Source organism: Plasmodium gonderi, assembly GCF_002157705.1.
Source record: "Plasmodium gonderi DNA, contig: Chr12, whole genome shotgun sequence".
Taxonomy (NCBI): Eukaryota; Apicomplexa; class Aconoidasida; order Haemosporida; family Plasmodiidae; genus Plasmodium; species Plasmodium gonderi.
Genome location: NW_021628937.1, coordinates 306,230 through 325,439, shown reverse-complemented (window position 1 = coordinate 325,439; position 19,210 = coordinate 306,230). Strand labels below are relative to the sequence as shown.

Here is a 19,210-nt window from a genome sequence, read left to right as displayed (position 1 = left end):
TGGCCTCTATTATGACCACTATTATGACCACTATTATGGCCTCTATTATGACCACTATTATGACCACTATTATGGCCTCTATTATGACCACTATTATGGCCTCTATTATGACCACTATTATGGCCTCTATTATGATCACTATTATGACCACTATTGTTGTTATTGTTTTTTTGTTTCGTTTTTCTTTTTTTTTTTTGTCTTTTTCTATGAGGATTTAATTGCACCAATTAAATCGCTCTTTGAACACCGTTCAAACACATCAATTTTACTCTCTTCACATTCGTGATGAAAAAAGTATAATAAATGAAAAATTCAAATTTGCAAAAACTGGGGAATGTGCAAAAAAGGAAAAGAAAAGAAAAAAAAAAAAAAAAAACTAATTTGCACATTTCACCAATTAGTTTTAAAACAAATACATTTAAAAAAAAGAAAAAGTGCTAAGTAGGCATACATACTAAATTATAGAAATGTGTTATGCAAATCTGTATACACAACATTTTGGAGTAAATAAATAGAAAATCAGAAATGACTATGAAGACAGAGACATGATTAAATATTGATATGTATGCATAACATCAGTGATGGTGATAAAAAAAGAAAAAAAAAAAAAAAAAAAAAAAAAGCGCTTGAGTAAATTGTAAGAAGGGAAAGGCACTACCAAGTGGCCTGTGTTGGATGAACAGACATCACATTATTTTTTTTTTTTTTCTCCATTATAGAGCATATGCAGTTGATCATATTAGTTGATCATATTAGTTGATCATATACAGTTGACCATATTAGTTGATCATATACAGTTGATCATATTAGTTGATCATATTAGTTGATCATATGAGTTGATCATATGAGTTGATTATTTTTGGAATCATAAAACTCTCGGTAAAATGTATTTCCAGTCATCAATTCGTTATGATTACCAACATATATGTTATTGTTTCCACTGAAGAAAATAATTTTATCCATATTTTGTAAATTTTCCATTACGTGCGTAATTAAGAAGGTAGTTTTTCCATTGCATAATTTTTGTAGAGCTTTTTCTATACACTTTTTATTTTCATTATCGAGATTACTTGCATGTTCATCTAAAACAACAATTTTGGAATTTTTTAAAAAACATCTAGCTATGCATATTCTTTGCTTTTCCCCAATAGACAATTTGGTACCTCTTTCTCCAACAAGCGTGTCATATTGCTTATCCATTTGTAAAATTTTTTCATGCAATTCTGATTGAATACATGCATCCATCATTTGCTGATCTGTGCATTGAAAATTCCCATATTTTATATTATAAGAAATTGTGTTGTTAAATAGTATGGTGTCTTGTGGTACTACACTTATGCTTTTTCTTAATGTATATAAATTAATATTCTTGATATTTTTGTTATCAATATATATGTTACCACTATTTATTTCGTAAAATTTTAGCAGCAGTTTTATAAGTGTACTTTTTCCCAATCCACTTTTTCCTATGATGGCTACTTTTTCTCCATGTCCTATGTTACACGTGAAGTTTTGGAAAATGTAGTTATTATTTTCCTTCATGTTGGTTTCTCCGTTTTGAGAACGGATTTTAAATGGGTATACAGTTGCATTTACATTCTCCTTAATTGCACTTTTTAGATTGTTTTTTATTTCATCATTTTTTGGAGGAATTACAGAATCGATGATCGGATTTATGAATTTTTTTTGAAAAAAAAGCATATTTTTCAACTTTGTAAAGATGTTGAGAAATAATCCCTTTTCATTTTTTGAATTTTTTTCATCCCCATTGATATGAATATCCGATTGTTTTTTTTTTTCATCTAAGATTGGATACTTAAATGAAACGTTTTCAAATTTGATATTTCCAGTTTGTATTTCTAATTTGCTTGTGTAATCCATGGATTGTATTTTTTTGACAAGAATTTTGATCATACATTCTATGTCTACTAAACTAAGTTTTGTTTCTCTGTAAATGGTTCCAAACATATTTAGTGGCATAGCTAGCTGAAACAGGAGAGTATTCACTAATATGAGATAACTAAATGGGAATATATCATTAGCTATATTTATATAAGTTAGATATAAACACAGAAATAAATTAAAATTTAAAATAATTTGTTGTCCAAAATTTAGGAAAGATAAAGATTTTTGAACATTAATAGCTTCTTTTTCAAATTTTTTTTGTTCTTTTATAAATTTTTTTAATTCATGCATTTCATTTGTATAATATTTTACTTGTTCTATATTTTGTATAGAATCTAAAAATATGTTGAATGTATTTTGTTCTGACTTGTTCATATATTTTCTAATAATAGTTCTTCTTTTCGTAACTAGGGTTGTAAAAATGATGTATAATAACATATTCAAACAAGTAACAAGAGAAACACTGTAATGTATTTTGTATGTTAGTATATATAAATATAAAACAAATTCTATAATAATAGGAATAATTTGAAATACTAAGACGTTCAATAAGTTTGTAATACTTTTACATCCTCTATTAAAAATAAAAGACAATTCCCCATTTTTTTTGGATAATATATAACTCAGATTTAAATTGTGAATTTTGTAAAAAAATAACTTACTTACATAAGTTGATATTCTTTGACTTATGGTACTAAAGACACTATTTCTTAATTCGTTTAAACTTGACGATAGGATGCGTGAAAGTACATAAGAGAGTAAAATCATTACACTGGAGTTATTGTTGAAAAAAGATGAATCCAATTTGTTATTTAAACTTTTTTGTAAATTTACATTTTCAATAAAGGACGATAATAATATTGGAGTATATATAATAGATATTTTGGAACATAATAAAAAAATAAAGGAAAAAAAAATCTTTATTTTTAATTCCTTATTCTTATGTATAAAATTTTTAAACACATATACTAATATTTTTATATTTATATTAATTCTGCTGTTCTTATTTTCGTACAACTTTTCTAAATTATGTAAAATTTTTTCAAGTTCCTTAACTTTTAAATGTTCGTACTCTTCATTCGGTGAGAAATTTTTATCATCTCCACTTCTACTGCTACTACTGCTGCTACTACTACTATTAGGGACATTTTTTGGGGGAGAAAAAACTTGTTCTCTTTCCTCTGGATGTGCATTTTTGGTTTCCCTTTTTTCGTTCTTACAGATTAGGTGTGTATTATCTATATTACTGCAATGGTTGGTATGAATTTCACAATCATTAAGATCAACATCAATGTAACTGCTTGTTATGTGTATGCTTCCTTCTGCTTCGTCTCCCTTTTGCCTGACCTTATTCAGGCAATCAGTTTGTTTCTTTTTATCCCTCCCCTTCTGAACATCCGTCCCGAACTGTTTAAAAGACACATATGAGAAGTATTGATACCTGTTTGTTATTCCCTTTTCGAAAGGATAATAATTCGGATACAGAGTCTTGTTGCATTTTGTGTATTGACATGAATGAAATTTTTCAAGATTCAGTTTTTCATTTTTACAGTTTTTTAAGTTACGTTTAGTTTTGCGTTGGTAGTTATGTGCTAAAAATTTTTTTCTGGCATTCCTCGGATAGTCCATATAAGGGTGAATGCAGTTGTGGGATATTTCATTTTTTGAAAGGCTATGATTGTGACGATGGAACTTATCGTGATAAGAGTTGAAAGAATGAAATTTCTGAGTATTATTTCTAACTTGAGCATGAATATGGGAATTGTTCTGATTAGTTATTGTACTGCTCGTCCAACCATGCACTTTTCCTATATTTTTTATTTTGTGTAATATATATGAGAAAATGATTTTTTTTAAGGAGAAGGAAAAGAATTCATTTTGTTTCTTCTTACAGATGTAATGACTATCTGCTAATGTAAGATAAATTTGTTCTACTACTCTTTGGTTTCTTTTGGTGTCTTCGGAAATTAAGAGACTTTTTTTTCTTTTTAAAGTTGATGCATGTTGACAAAAAAAATGTTTTGATAGTAGTGAATTTTTCTTGAAACTTTTGTAACTTTGCATATTTTAGATGTGTATTTTTTCTTCCCTATATGTGTAGCGCATGTGAACATGTGTATTCCTCCACAATCACATACAAAATACATACATATGTGTGTAAGCATGTATATTCACACTTATATGCATGTATTTGTTAATGTATATATCACATGGGGAAAGCGTCTAATAATCACAGGTCAAGATATGCACGAAGAAAGAAAACATCCTACTTTCTTTAGATCTCCAATTGTGAGACTTGGTTTTTTATGACCTTTTCAAATTCATACACAAATGAGTTTTTACTCACTTTTTAAAAAAAAAAAAAAAAAAAAAAAATCACTAAAACAGGTTGTTTATTATGTATTATGAGCATCTGCTTTTTTCTATGTATGTATTATTTATCCATATGGTATAAATATTGTCATGAATTTAGTTATTGGACGCTATTATATTTATTGAGATAGAGCAACTGTGAACTCTGTTTAAAATGTTATAAAAAAAAGGAAAATAATAAAAAACTGTAAAAAAGGATAGAAATATGTATGAAAAAATGCTAATATATAAAAACTTTCTTCACATTATAATCAAAAATAGAAAAAATAAAAAAAATAAAACAATAATAAAAAAAATAACAAAGTGAGTAAGCTTATATGCCACCCCCACATCAACGGGAAAAGGAGTAAAAAAAAAAAAAAAAAAAAAAAAAAAAAAATAGCAAGTGTTTACTTTAAATACATGATAAGCATTATTCTACATTTTTGAAAAGCGAATATTATATGTATATGTAAAAATGTATATGCGTGTATACATATTTTTGCTTATAATGAATCAATATAATTTAGAGCAATAACACTGTTGCATGTGCAGGTGGCAACATTGCATGGAAGGTCACAAAAAAAATACACAACAATGGTTTGGGATGGAGGGGGAAAGAAAAAATCACAAAAAAAAAATATATATATATATAATATATATAAAATATATATACAAGTTCTTGCATGTATATACAGATATGTTTTGAACAAAGGAAAAGTATGAAAAACGGAAAACAAATGGTTTCTATATTTTTAAATAAAAAGGCAAAAAAAAAAAAAAAAAAAAAAAAAAAAAAAAATAGGGCATTTGTACAGATTAATATACCTAAACATATATGGACGTTGCTTATAAGGTCTTTTGAAAAATTTCAAAAATTATGTAATACCATTGGGACAGAGGAGAGGGGGCAACAGCATATCTAATTTTCATTTGAACATATCTTGTTGCTCTTTTTTATATAATGCATATGTATTATTTACATTTTACTTTTTTTTTTTTTTTTTTTTTTTTTTTTACATAGGAAAAAGGGCATAAATGTACAACACGAATATGAGCTTTACCTACGAGCTATATAAAAATACATGTTTGTTTTTATTCGTTTACTTCAATCGAATTAGTTACTTTTGAAAAGGGGAAAAAGAAAAAAAAGTCATAGAAAGAGAATAGGAATAGGCGTCAAAACTGTTTTTTTTTTTTTTTTTTTTTTTTTATTTTACGTCCTCACATTGTTATATCAAACGCGTAAAACATGGAATATTATGGCATTTTGCAAATGTATATATGTAATATGTACATCCATTTGTAAGTACATAAAGATTACATATACATATTTATTGAATGAGGAAAATGTACTGAACAAGAAATAACAAAATAATTAATTTTTTTTTACTTAAGTTTTCTGTGCCTTTCCCTGCCATTCCATGTTTTAAAAAAACATTTTCTATTCCAAAACTACATTAACAACAGTACAAGAGAAAAAATGTCAAAATTTCCACCTGTAATACTAACACAGAAAAGAAAAAGAAAAAATGAAACCAATGATTACCTATTTGACTTTAAAGTTTTAAAAGCAGGAAATGAAAAAGGAAGTATTAAATCTATAAGTATTTGTAATAAGTATATTGCCATTGGTTGCAATAATATGGTAATACAGAAAAAGAAAAGGGAAGGTGGAATGAGGATTTACCTTCCTCACACCAAAAAAGAAAAAAATAAAATGAAAATATAATATTCATTAAGACGATCACCCAAAAAGAACAAAGAGCAATATATAATATTCATTAAGACGATCACTCAAAAAGAACAAAGAGCAATATATAATATACATTAAGGCACTTGAGCACTTTTTGAATATATACACACGTCTGTGTTCTCATGCATGTGCCTATACAATTTGTACCATGAGAGGAGATGTAAAAATGATATTTTTTATGAAAACTTAGATTACTTATATTATGAGTTTTGTACACTTTAAGAAAATTGTGTGTTTTTTTTTTTTTTTTCCGTTAGGTGCTGCTGCATAGCATAACTGGAGAGAATTTAAATAAGAAATATAAGTGCACAGAAAGTATAAGCAAATTGAAATTTCGAGATGATAAGATGTTAGGTATTGGTCTTGAGAATGGGAATATAGAACTGATAGGTCTATTTTGTTTTGATAGAATAAAAAGTATGTGTGGACATAAATCAGCAGTTAATGATTTAATTTTTAGTTCAAATTTTCAACATTTATATTCATGTTCACGTGATTTTACCATTAAAATATGGAATATTTGGGAAGGGAGTTGTGAACATACGCTAGATTATCACATTGATAATATAACAAGTATTTGTTTGTATACGTTTAATAATAATAGTAATTCACATTTAATTAGTTCAAGTTATGATGGTTATGTTTACTTTTATGATTTAAATTTGAATAAGAATATAAATAAAATAGAATTAGAAGAACCAATAGAATGTTTAAACATTTTTAAAAATGAATATATAGTTTTATCTGTTAAAAATGTAATTAAATTTTATACATTAGAAAAGTTAGAATTTGTAAAGGATCTCATAATTTCTCCCAAGACTTGTTTCCATTTGACAAGTTTTAAGCATTTTCTTGTTGTTGCTAGTTTAGATTTATCTGTATATTTCTTGGATCCTTTTTACAAGGGCACTAAGGTATGGGTGCATTAGCAACGTACTTATATTCATTTTTATTGAAAAAAAGGAGAGAAACTTCAGTTCACGTGCTGTGTGTGCAAAGTGGTGTATTTATATATATATATATATATATGTATATATAGCCCGTACTAAATTCGCATGTCTATATTTAACAGATCCTGGCATGGAAGATAACTGCACAAGCGTCATCCATATAAATCTTTTTAAATGATCCCTTTTTTTTTTTTTTTTTTTTCTTCCCCTTCTCCTCATGTAGAAAATAAAAGTAGTGAGCATAGCAAATTTTTTGAATTCCCCCAAATCTGCTGAATTTTCAAATGGTGTACTAGTACTAGGAGAAATGTAAATTTTTTTCATGAGGAAAAAATGTTATTTTTGTTGTGAAATTCGTTGTGTACATTCGGTGTAACAAATTTATGTTGTATACTTTTTGAGTGTGCTTTATGCCTGCGTTTATTTTGTAAATATGTACAAATATGAACTTATAAATATATATATATTTTTTATGTTTTCCCCAAATAGGAATGGAAAATGGCTTATCGAAGTTTACAATGAGAAGGCAAAAAAAAAAAAAATTAAGCACAAGGACAGTCGATTTATTATAGACATTCAGGTATGCATATGAGATAAACAGCTGGCGAGGAAAAAACATACAAAAAAGGGAAAAGCGAAGAACAGAGCAGAGAAAACATACTATTGTTCTGGACAAAAGATAACTGTTTATGCAAATTTTATGAGCACTTTTTTTTTTTTTTTTTTTTGTTTATTCGTACGCTTATACACATGTGCACATTTCATGTTTTATATCCATTTTAGGAGGAGACGTTTTCATACACAGACGAAGAAATAAATCAATATTTAAAAACATTCAAATATAATGAGGCTCTCATAAGGATGATAAAAAAACAGTAATTACACTAGAGAGACTTTTTAGAGCAAATTCTTAAGAAGAAAGAGGCTAAATATAAAGAAAAAACTGCTTACACAATGTAGGCAGTAATTTCTATTCACGCAATTCACAAGGCATATATACTAGATATTATTTTTACCGATTTATTTTATTATCTTGTTTTATTATTTTATTTTATTATTTTATTTTATTATTTTATTTTATTATTTTATTTTATTATTTTATTTATTTATTTTATTTTATTTTATTTTTTTTTTTTTGCAACGCTTAGTCCGGATGGAATGCTGTCACTGCTAGATTACCTTTCAAAGCACAAAGTTTTGATCCAGGCATGTCGAACATATTCAATTGAGGATACAATAAAAGTGTTAGCTTTTTTCAGAAAAAAATTCGTAATTGATGTTCTAATGTTTGAGTTTTTTTTTTCCTTTTTCCGTAAGTTATCATTAAATGTGATGAGCATATTTTTCATTTTTTGAAATTTCTCCTTTACCTTTCTTTTTCTTGCAGTTTTTACATATTTATATTTGTGTGTATATTTTTATGTTAATATTTGTAGGCGCAAATAAATGGATTGCAACTACGAGGAATGCTCAAGTGCTGGATGAATTGAACGGCTTGAAGAGGGTAAGAATGGGAAAATAGCAAACTGACAAAATAACAAAGGAACAATTGTAATTTTGTAAAGTGGCAGAAGAATGTAGTGGATGGGAATGTTTAATGTGTGTGAACAATATTGCATTTTTTTTTTTTTTTTTTTTTTTTTTGTCTAATTACTCTTTTTTTATCATTTCCAGCTGATCATTTATTTCCTTTTTTTTTTTTTTTTTTCGTTCTTACCTGAACAGGGATTTGAGAACACACAAAAGTTTATGAAGTATTATCAGAATTTAAAAGACATTGCAGATTTTCTGAAAAATTAAATGAATACCTGTTTTTGTACACACAAGAAATGAAGTGTTGCTACTTGAACAATTTTTGAGTAATTCCTCGGACTCAAGTTTGTAGTTACCATTACGGTTGACTCTGTGTCTACCCCACTATGGCAATTACTAATATATATATTTTTTTTTTTCTGTTTACAATAACCCACATGTGATTATAGTACAAATACTATTTGTAAAGCGCACATTTTTTTTATTAATTTTTTTGAAATGTATACCCTTTTTTCTTTTCTTTTTTTTGAATACCATATCCCATTATTATGTTCCCAACTTTTTTAATACCATTCGTATATCATTACCTAATTAATTGTTAATGTTATAAACAAAAAACAATAAACAGTAAATAATACACAGTAAATAATACACGGTAAATAATACACAGTAAATAATAAACAGTTAACAATAAACTTAAAATAGGCAGAAAATAAACAGCAAATAAACAGCAAATACAGAGCAAATAAAAAGTAAATAAAAAATAAACAACAAATCGTGCTTTTATTCATCAAATTTGACATTAATCAAATGAAATAAATGCAAATGCAAGGTTTACTATTTGTAAAAATTGTTCATGCACATGATGAACTCATATATGAGGAGCTAATGCGAAGGAAGTGAAAAAAGCACGAACTCCAGTAAGCATGTAGGATTTCATCACATGGATAAAAAAAAAAAAATGAATTAAACATGAATTAAACAAGAATTAAACATGATTGAAAGACAAAATTGGGGGAATAAATGAGGAACGGTTTTTTGGAAAATCCAAACCATGCAAAAAAAATTACAAACACAGAAAATATAAGAAAAATAATTACTTGTTAAAATGGAGAGGAAAGTGAACAAATTATACTCTCTCCTTCCTTTTGTTTAATTTACACATACGCTTACCACACAGGTCTTAGTGCTGATAGAGTAAAAATTTTTTTATACCTTTTTTTTCTTTTTTTTTGTTTGCTTCGGCAAAAATGATGTGGATTTTTTTTCAAGTATCATTCCATTTCGTCTGTTTGCACTCATTATTCTTCTTATATATATTAAATAAAAAAACTTACATTTGGTAAAATCATAAATATAATTTTCTGAAAATTTATTATATAAAGTGTTCATAATTTGTTTGATCCATTTATTATTACTGTGTCGTTTTTCTTCCCGTCCCCTTCGTCTCTTGACTTTGGTTATATATAGGTTAAAAGAACGGTTGATTATTTTGTTAATTATATTTTTGTAAAATACAGAATGGTTCACATATATTTTATGAGACATGTTTCTGCATACGAAATCGTGAAAGTTATTGAACTTTTCTTGAAATGTTATTTTCCTTTTTAACAAATATTTAATGCATATAGTTTGATAAAAGATGTGAAAATAATTTTTTACATCTTCTTTTTTTAAAAATTCCAAGTAGGATAAAGTACATTTTGGAAACAAAGTAATCGGGCAGAATATATAATTCGAATTATTATTTTTTATAATTAATTTGTTGAAATAGATGACTGAAGGGTCTAACGAGAATAGCTTTATATAAAACTGTATAACTAAGGGATGCATAAAGTGGAGCTTCAGATAGGAATTTTTGCTGAGAAGGTAAAATAACTGTTCAATGTCTTTGTTTGACAGGTATAGATTATTTGCGATGGGTGTTCTGTGTGGGTTATGTAGGGTTGGTGTAGAAATTTCGTTAGTGCCATTTCTACCATTCAATGAAGTGTCTTGATTTTGCAGCCCAATGTAGGCATAATTTCTGCCAAGTATGATCAATATTTTTAAAAAAAGAAACTGAATTTTATTTCCCTTGTGGAGGTAAGTAAGTTGGTAGAAGGAATAAATGAGATCCCGAATCTTTACCGTTTTCGTTTTTTCTATTTTGTTTTTATCACTTGTAGTTGGGGGAGAGAAGATTGTCAAGTTGTGCTCATAGTTGTTTTTTACTGATATGGATATTTCATTAAAATATAAATAAACTTTTCTCAACACAGAGTCTAGTATTGTACTGTAATCGAATGTGTGAAATAGAATTACATTTCTTATAATGTATATAACAATGCATAAATCTTTTAAATTATGTGTTTGATTTAGTAAATCTTGCAAGAATGTTTTGTTATATACTGGAATAGGAGTGTGCAAAATGTAATTAACCTTGTTCTGATAAATGTTGTTTTCTTTTTTATTGCTACTGCGTAACTTAGAATGTTTGTTTATATATTTTTGGCGTATTTCATGTACATACTGTAAATTAGAGTTTACTAAAGTTTTACATAAATGTGTTAAAATTTCCACTTTTTTTTTCTCAAATTTTTCGTGCTTTAAAGAAAAATGATTTTTTTTTTGCGTCTTAATGTTGAAAAAATTGCTGAGAAAAATTAATTTCGATTTCAAATTAAATTTGAAATAATTAAAAAAAAATATGTCTAAAAACGTGGGTAAGGAAAATATTATATTACAATTTTCTTTGTTTAATTTTAAATGTATAGCTATTTTTCCTACATATTTGTTTATATTTTCATCGCATTTTTTTTTCTTATTTATTATCTTTTCGTCTAATTGATTGTATATATACAAATGGGTCAAATTGTTTACGTAACTTTGTTCATCGCTAAAAATGTGTAACTTTTTCCTAGCTACAGGTTTGCAACTGTGCAATTTAAATCGGCAAAGATGCATTGAAGTTGTGGTGGCGAGGAAAAAAAAAAAAAAAAAATAAAAAAAATAAAGTCAATTTACTTTCCTACTTTTTTATGAATACAATTCTATGTGTAAGTTTAGAACATAATAGAAAAAAGGTTATACCAAAAAAAAAAAAAAAAAAAAAAAAAAAAAAAAAGGATATTTAAAATTTTTGTTCGAAGTTGTTTTTTAATTTTGTCAAAATATGAAAAAAAAGAAAAGCATATTTTATTTTAGATTTAATTCTCGTTAGCTTTTTCTCGTCCACCATTATCGATCTGCATCTATCTTAATCTGACTCTCCTCTGCTCTCTTTTTTTTTTTTTTTTTTTTTCTGTTCATTTTGTAAAAAAACTAAAGGGCTATCTTATTATATATATTTTGTTGTGGATCGTTTTCCTTTCCCCTTTGAGTATTATGAAGGATAGAATAAACTTATCCTGCCTCTCTTCCTATCCTTCTCCAAATGAATGGAAATTTACATATTGATAATTTCAATATAGGTGTAAATAACACCCCACCCATACTGCCCAAAATATTTCTTTTGAACAACTCTCCTAAGAGGGTTAAACAAAATTGTTCTTTAATTATATGTTAAGAGCACAATAAACTATTAATAGGAATACTGTGAGTGCTTGAGAAAATAAATGGGATATGTATTCTTCAACACATTGCTTAAAAATTATTAATATAAATGTTTCTCTATCTATACGTTTTGAAATGCATTTACCTTTTTTTTTTTTTTTTTTTTTTTTCCGGTTTAAATTTTTTTTTTTTTTTCCTATTCCCACACTACTCTTTTATTTTTATATTTTTTATTATACGTGAATTTGATAGAAAAGGATGATGGGAAACATATATTTGTAAGTCCCTATATGTATACATGTATTTATGTATATATGCATATATGTATTTATGTATATATGCATATATGTATTTATGTATGTATATATATACATATGCATAAGCGCACACACTTTTATGTATTTTTCTTGCTAATACAAAAAAAAAAAAAAAAAAATAAAAAAGGGGAAAGATAGGGGAATTCTGAGGAAGAAACACATATAGGGGAAAAAATTTGCTTTCTAGTAAAAAATGCGTTTTTCTTCAAGTGAGAAAAAATTTAAAAAGTGCATTTTGGGAAGAAACCTTTTTATGATAATCCTATGATTGTTAAAAATGCCAATTCATTTATATATACTAGCTTTTTACTGTGTCCCAAAACCTTTTTAAAAATTGTAATATATATCCCTTTTTTTTTTTTTTTTTTTTTTTTTCCCCCATATTTGGGATTTTACGTTCAAAACCAAATTGTTATCCCATTTTATGTTCTTTAAAAGGATTATTTTTAACATGTCATAATAAAAATAATGAAAACAATTAGCAAGAGCTTTTTTTTTTTTTTTTTTTTTTTTTTTTTTTCATTTCTCTTATTTGTGTCATTTCGAAGTGAAATTAATATAAGGTTAGTATATCTGTAACAATCTCAGGATACACAAGTCTAGGACGCATAGCAGGAAAGTTTGAGAAACATGCAGGAAAATTCCCCATTATATATGAGTAAATGAACCATAACTAAAATGTAAAAAAAAAAATAAAATAATAAAAAAAAAAAAAAAGAAGAAAATAGAAGAGAGAAAAGAGAAGAGAAAAAAGATAAAAGAGAACAGATAACAGGATTAAGCTGAAGTTGCATTAAAAAATAACTACAAGTTGACGAGCCGCAAGGCGGCGCGAGGGAAAAATGAATGACTTCAGTGAGGAGTACGATTTCATGCAAAGAATTCATAAAATTGATGGACACAGTAATAATGATTACACATTAAACAAGGATTTGATTAATAAGAAAGACGAAGAAAGACATTTCGGGAGAGAGAAATATGAAAAAGATTTTTATTTAAAAAGTAAATATGAGAAATATAGCAACACTTTAAGTGGTTTTGAGAAAGATGACAAATTTTTATATTCCAAAAGGTTAAAAAATGAAAGTGATAAAGATATTAAGAAGCGAGAAATGAATTCAAAAAGGAGCAGCATTAATGAGTTAGCTAAAGTAAATGAAGTAGTATATTATATTCATGCGAATAAGAAAAATGTGTATGAATATATAACAAATCAAACAGATTTAGAGAATAATTATTATCAAATAGAAGAGAAGCCACGTCGTCTTACTTGTAATATGGTAAGAGAAAATGAAGAATATGTATACCTAAATGATAACGCATATTATAAATTTAAAATAAATAAGGATGAAAAGGAGGAAGATGGAAATATGAAAATTAAATATACATTAGATGAAAATAAGAATACTATAATTGAAAATATGATAGAATCAGACAATATGTTAATACACATGTGTAACACCTTTTTTTCATTAAAAGATTGGATAAAGAACATTTTTATGTTTTTAAGTAAAATATTTCATTTTAACTTTTTAGATTACACATATATAAAAAATTATTCATTAACAAATTACTTTGATACAAATGTAATTGATTATATGAAATATTTAAAAAAGCATGAAGATCCAAGGCTGATTAATCATGATTTTCTATCAAGAAGAAAATACATACCTCCATATTTTGTATATAATTGTGTTGACTGTAATTATAATACCAATGATAATGGGATTATAATATTGTCATCTATTTTACCATTTATTCATAGTTTTGATTATGATTACAAATTAAAAGAAATTAGAACAAAAGAAGAAGAATTATATCGTATACTGAATAATGAAAAGAGCAGAAAAGGTGTTGGATTAATGGGTGGTAGATTCATAGATTCTTGTAGAAGAATTGGAAACTTTTTCTTTGGTTCATTTTTTTCAGGAAATTCTTCAGCAAATGATGGATGTAATGAATACTCAGATGGAGGAGATGGAAGAAGCAACAACACCAGTGAGTACACTGAATTTTTAAAAAAATTTGAAAATAGTATAAACGAAGAAGGGGAATTAATTCAAGATATCCTTTTTTCAGGAAAAGCACAAATGATATTCATAAATTTTAAGCAGTTAGAAAAGAATATGAACAATGTGATTGGTAATATAGAAATAAAAAATGAGAGAGTACAAGTTAGTAGTTTAATTTTGGGATATGAAAAAAAGGAGCACATAAAATATACAGATATATTGATATCAAATATATTGAAAAATATTAAAAAGAAATATCCAGATATAGTCATTAATGATGAAAATCCGAGACAATTTATATACGATGAAAATGAATTTTCAGAAAAGTATGCACGAGAAAGAGAAGAAAATAAGCATGAATATAGTCCTGTGAGGAACAAAGAAGACGCAACAACAGTTTCCGATAGTGTAGATATGCACAGGAAGGAGTTATACAAATTGTCTGATGTAAAGGAGTACGTATATAATTCTCCATCACATTTATTGAAGGACAAAAAGAATAATTGTGAATATGTGACATGTGTATGTTTTGATAATAATTCAAATAATTGTAACTTGATAAACAATTTTGTTCTTGGATATAATACGGGAAAAATTGAATATATATATGGAAAGATTGTATACAGTAATATTAGTCATTGTGATTTGTTAATAGATTATTATTCAAAAAAGAATAAAAAATTTTCTTACGAATTAAGCAAAAGAGTATTTTTAAATGGTGCAGTGATTAAAGTTGCATTTGCACCGAACGGTTTTTTTTGTTTAGTATTAACAAGTAAAACGTTATATATTTGCAATTTTTTTTATTTTTCTATTTATGAGATTACAAATAATTGTTACAATTCTCAATTTGTGAATTTTTTGTGGATAAATAACAATTGCTATTCAGTATTCAATGATAATGGGAATGTGTACATTTATGAGAAGAGTTTAAAAAATGATAGCCTCAACAGCTTTTCATTAATCAAAACATTTTCCATAGATCAGGCTATTTATTTTAATTCCATTTGTGAATATCATTTGTATAGTAATTGTATTTATTTGTATACTGGAGAAATAGAAAAAAAGAGAAGGAAGAAAAACGTAAGTCATTTGTTTAAGAAGAAAAAAAAGAAAAAAAATAAACATATAAGTGATGATTACTTTTACAAATATGATTGTAATTTTATCATTATCGATTTAAGTTCAGATGTGTATAAAAGTGTGGATAATGATTATGATGGAGGTGGAGGTAGAAGAGGAGGAGGAGGGTCAAAAACTGATGATAACATGATTGGTGGTATGAATCTTCTAAAAGACAACATGTCAGATTTAGAAAATAACATGAAACAAATAAAAATATTGGAAAGATTAATTGAGAATGGAAATAATTTAGAAGAGGATGATGTGAATCTTGAAAATATGTTACATATTAACATAAAAGATTTTAATAATTACATTTCAACTATTAAAGATGTGAATAATAATTTATATGGTACAGAAAGTGGAGAAGAAAATAATATGATAGGAAATGATAATACAAATGGAGAGTTTTCTATGAAAAAGTTGCTTGTGAATTACATAAAAGATGTAAAAAAACATTTATATAATTTAAAGAATGAAAGTATTATTAATATTTTATTACCTAGATATTACAGCTCAAGTGATGATTATAGTCATAAGAATTTTTTAAATGTTCGCTTTTTTACCATAGAAAAGTCTGATAATAAGCATCTTATAGCACTAGACACAGAAACAGATAATGTGTATATTTACAAAATTAGAAAAAATGTATATCTAGATGATGATGCTTTAGAAATGTTAAAAAACAGTCCTTACAATATGAACAACAATTCGTTATATATGTTTTACTCGAATTATATGAAAAATGAATCTGTACTAAAAGAGGAATGGAAAATATATAATGATTATATATATGTGAATACGAAAAAATTGAATAAGTATATTAAATATAATCTTCTTTACATAATTAAGAATCATAAAAAATTGTTTTTCCCACTACATGTATATGTAATAAATGCCAAGTTTAATGAAAATGAATATTTCTTATTTATAAAATGGGCAACGATCAAAAATTCGTTTATATATTCCTCTTATAGTTCTCTAAATAGAGTTACAAAAATGAAAGAATATTTCAGGAAAGATGATGAAAAATTACTTAAAGTGTTGGAAAATCCTAAAAACATATTTTTATACAATATTAATGATAACAGTAATGATTATCCACATTTGCATAAACAAAATATATTTAATAATCATCCGCTAAGAGGAAGAGATAAATTCACGGGAAAAGAATATCTAGGAAGAAATTTAAATAACCCTTTGTTATATAACAAAAGTAAGATAAATGAGCACAGAGAACATTTTGCAAGTCCTATGAAAGGATACAATAATTACATGAACAATAATGATGATTATTTAAACAAAACTCCTATGAAAAATGTAAGAAATTTTTATACTTCTCCCATTGATAATATGAATTTAAATAATGGTGGTATTAACAACACCACACCTTATTATTTTAAGGGGAATCAAAAATATAGTGAGAATGATATGTACAACGATTATTATATGAACAGTAATATGATGAAAGATCAAAATTATGCCAATTATGGTGATTATTTAAATGAAAATAATAAGAAGCAAAATGAATCTGATAAAAAATGGTCTTACCTAAAGAAAATAAACATTTTTAACCGAAAGGACGATGATATGAATGATAATACTTATGGGAACACAAGAAATGAATACAACAATCATGTAGATTCGAGACGTATGCAAAATAAAAGTGGACATATGTTCAATTTGGAAAATGATCAACATATTTTAAATGATATGAAAAACCCCAATTTTTACCCATCTCCAGAACGGATGAGATACAATAGATTATATGATCGAACGGAGAGTTCCAAATTAATGAATGATGAATATGATAATTTAAATGATTATTATTACACTCATAACACGAATAGATACCATTCAAGTAATATCGGTAGTAATAATTATGATTCTTATGTGTTAAAAAATGATTTGCATAGCTATAGAAATATGAGTATGGATTTAAATGCAAATAGTACTAATCATAATAAAAATAATAATATGTACATGCACAATGACATGTATCGGGAATCATCAGATGCTAATCACTTTGCAAGTGACACAGAAAATAAAACACCGAATGCAAAATTGGGGAATTTTTTTAGCAACAGAGATGTTAATGATATGAATCCAATGTATAATGAAAACGACTACAGGAACAACAGGTATAAAAATTTCAACCCAAACGATCGTTATTCTAGTAATATTCGAAAGTATATGTAATTTGACAAGTTTTTGTTGATTCACATCTAGGTTTTAACACCCTCTGCGAGTTTGAGAAGACATTGAATGGTTCTTTTTATATTGTTCTGTCGATTTTATATATTTTTTGTACTCCCTCCACCCTCCTACCCAAGAAGAGGCTTTACCTTTAGAAAATGAGATGGCATCAGCATCATTATAGAGATCGCATGTTCGTCTGCCTTTACCCTACGAGTCCTTTTACCGAAAGATTTTAACCCATGTATTTATTATCATGGCTACCATCTTCATCCTCGCCATCACTATCAACATCACCATCACTGTCAGCACTGCTTTATTGTTTTCTTTTATCCTTCTTTTTAATTATCACATTTACAAAAGAAAAGCTTTATTGTTAAAGCGTCTTTTATGAAGAATCAGACGTAGTTTATCGAAGCTTCATTGAAGAAGCATATGTGTATATACGCGTATGCACATGAATGTGTATACATATATATATATATATATACACGTATGCATATATGTACAAACCAATCATGCTGCACGCAAGCAGGTGAATTTATTTTTCAATGAAACAGACTTTAGAGGAGATATATAATATGTCCGTCCAATAGGACCCGTTGTTTTTATGAATATATGCTTACGTAATTCCTCTTCCACTACCCGTTATTAATAAAAATGTACACATAACCAAGTTACATATACGTCCTACATATGTTCAAGAGGACGCTTATGTATGAGGTCTTATATAATGTTTTCATGCTGTGTTGTATTTGCATTTTTCTCTCGTTTTTAACCTTTTTTCGAAACATATGAAACAGCTTTCCTGCAAAATATTTTAACCCTTTTTTGAAGAAATCGCGAAGTATAAATTTTCATTTAAAAATATGTACACATGTGTATTTATGTACTTGCACACGTATGAGGGATTAGGTGCATTTGTTCGTGTACATGCGTGTGTATGAATATGCTACATACATACATGCACACATATGTTACTTATCTTTTTTTGTAAAGAAAGCAAAAATCTTCTAAAATATTTTTAGTGGCACCTTGTCTACTTTTAGTACATGCTGCTAGCAGCTTGGAACTGCAGCGGATTTATACCCACTAAATTTTTGCATTCCATCATTTTGCTGTTAAGCAATTTTGTCATTTAACAATTTTTATTCTTTAAGTCTTTTCTTGTAATCATCTATTTCATTTAATTTTCTAATAATACACAAATCGGATCAAAAATGAAGAAAAACGTTTACTGATATATGGGAATATTGGTAATTTTAAAATAAAAAAAAAAAAAAAAAATTGCAAAAATGTTAAGGATGTTTTTATGATATTCATATGTACATATATTAACCAATATATATATGTAAACATTAAGATATCTTTAAATGTTAAATATTTTTACTCTATGCATAAAGGGAAAAAAAAAAGGATTATAAATTATACATAATGATTAAATAAAAATTATTTAAAAAGATTCTGTTATACACATTAAAAAGATGATGAAATTTTTTTTTATTTTTATTATTTTTATAAAAATTTGTGGAG

The 19,210-nt window shown here is 26.5% G+C and overlaps 4 protein-coding genes across 4 annotated transcripts; 2 read left to right on the top strand and 2 right to left on the bottom strand.

Moving 5' to 3' along the window:
- Nucleotides 1–840: 840 nt before the first annotated feature.
- Nucleotides 841–3,969, bottom strand: PGO_120470 (ABC transporter; the record flags this gene model as incomplete). The annotated part of the gene is made up of 1 exon (XM_028688843.1): nt 841–3,969. One exon carries the CDS (start codon nt 3,967–3,969, stop codon nt 841–843), a length of 3,129 nt encoding a protein of 1,042 aa, XP_028544644.1.
- A 1,771-nt stretch (nt 3,970–5,740) lies between these two features.
- On the top strand, nt 5,741–8,763 carry PGO_120460 (hypothetical protein, conserved; the record flags this gene model as incomplete). Its single annotated transcript, XM_028688842.1, has 8 exons — nt 5,741–5,905; nt 6,271–6,927; nt 7,187–7,272; nt 7,453–7,543; nt 7,747–7,838; nt 8,112–8,275; nt 8,400–8,467; nt 8,689–8,763. The coding sequence occupies 8 exons, from the start codon at nt 5,741–5,743 to the stop codon at nt 8,761–8,763; spliced, it is 1,398 nt and encodes a 465-aa protein (XP_028544643.1).
- Nucleotides 8,764–9,705: 942 nt separating this feature from the next.
- PGO_120450 (hypothetical protein, conserved) lies at nt 9,706–11,442 on the bottom strand (the record flags this gene model as incomplete). Its single annotated transcript, XM_028688841.1, has 1 exon — nt 9,706–11,442. One exon carries the CDS (start codon nt 11,440–11,442, stop codon nt 9,706–9,708), a length of 1,737 nt encoding a protein of 578 aa, XP_028544642.1.
- A 1,747-nt stretch (nt 11,443–13,189) lies between these two features.
- PGO_120440 (hypothetical protein, conserved) lies at nt 13,190–17,680 on the top strand (the record flags this gene model as incomplete). Its single annotated transcript, XM_028688840.1, has 1 exon — nt 13,190–17,680. The coding sequence occupies one exon, from the start codon at nt 13,190–13,192 to the stop codon at nt 17,678–17,680; it is 4,491 nt and encodes a 1,496-aa protein (XP_028544641.1).
- Between the last annotated feature and the right edge of the window lie 1,530 nt (nt 17,681–19,210).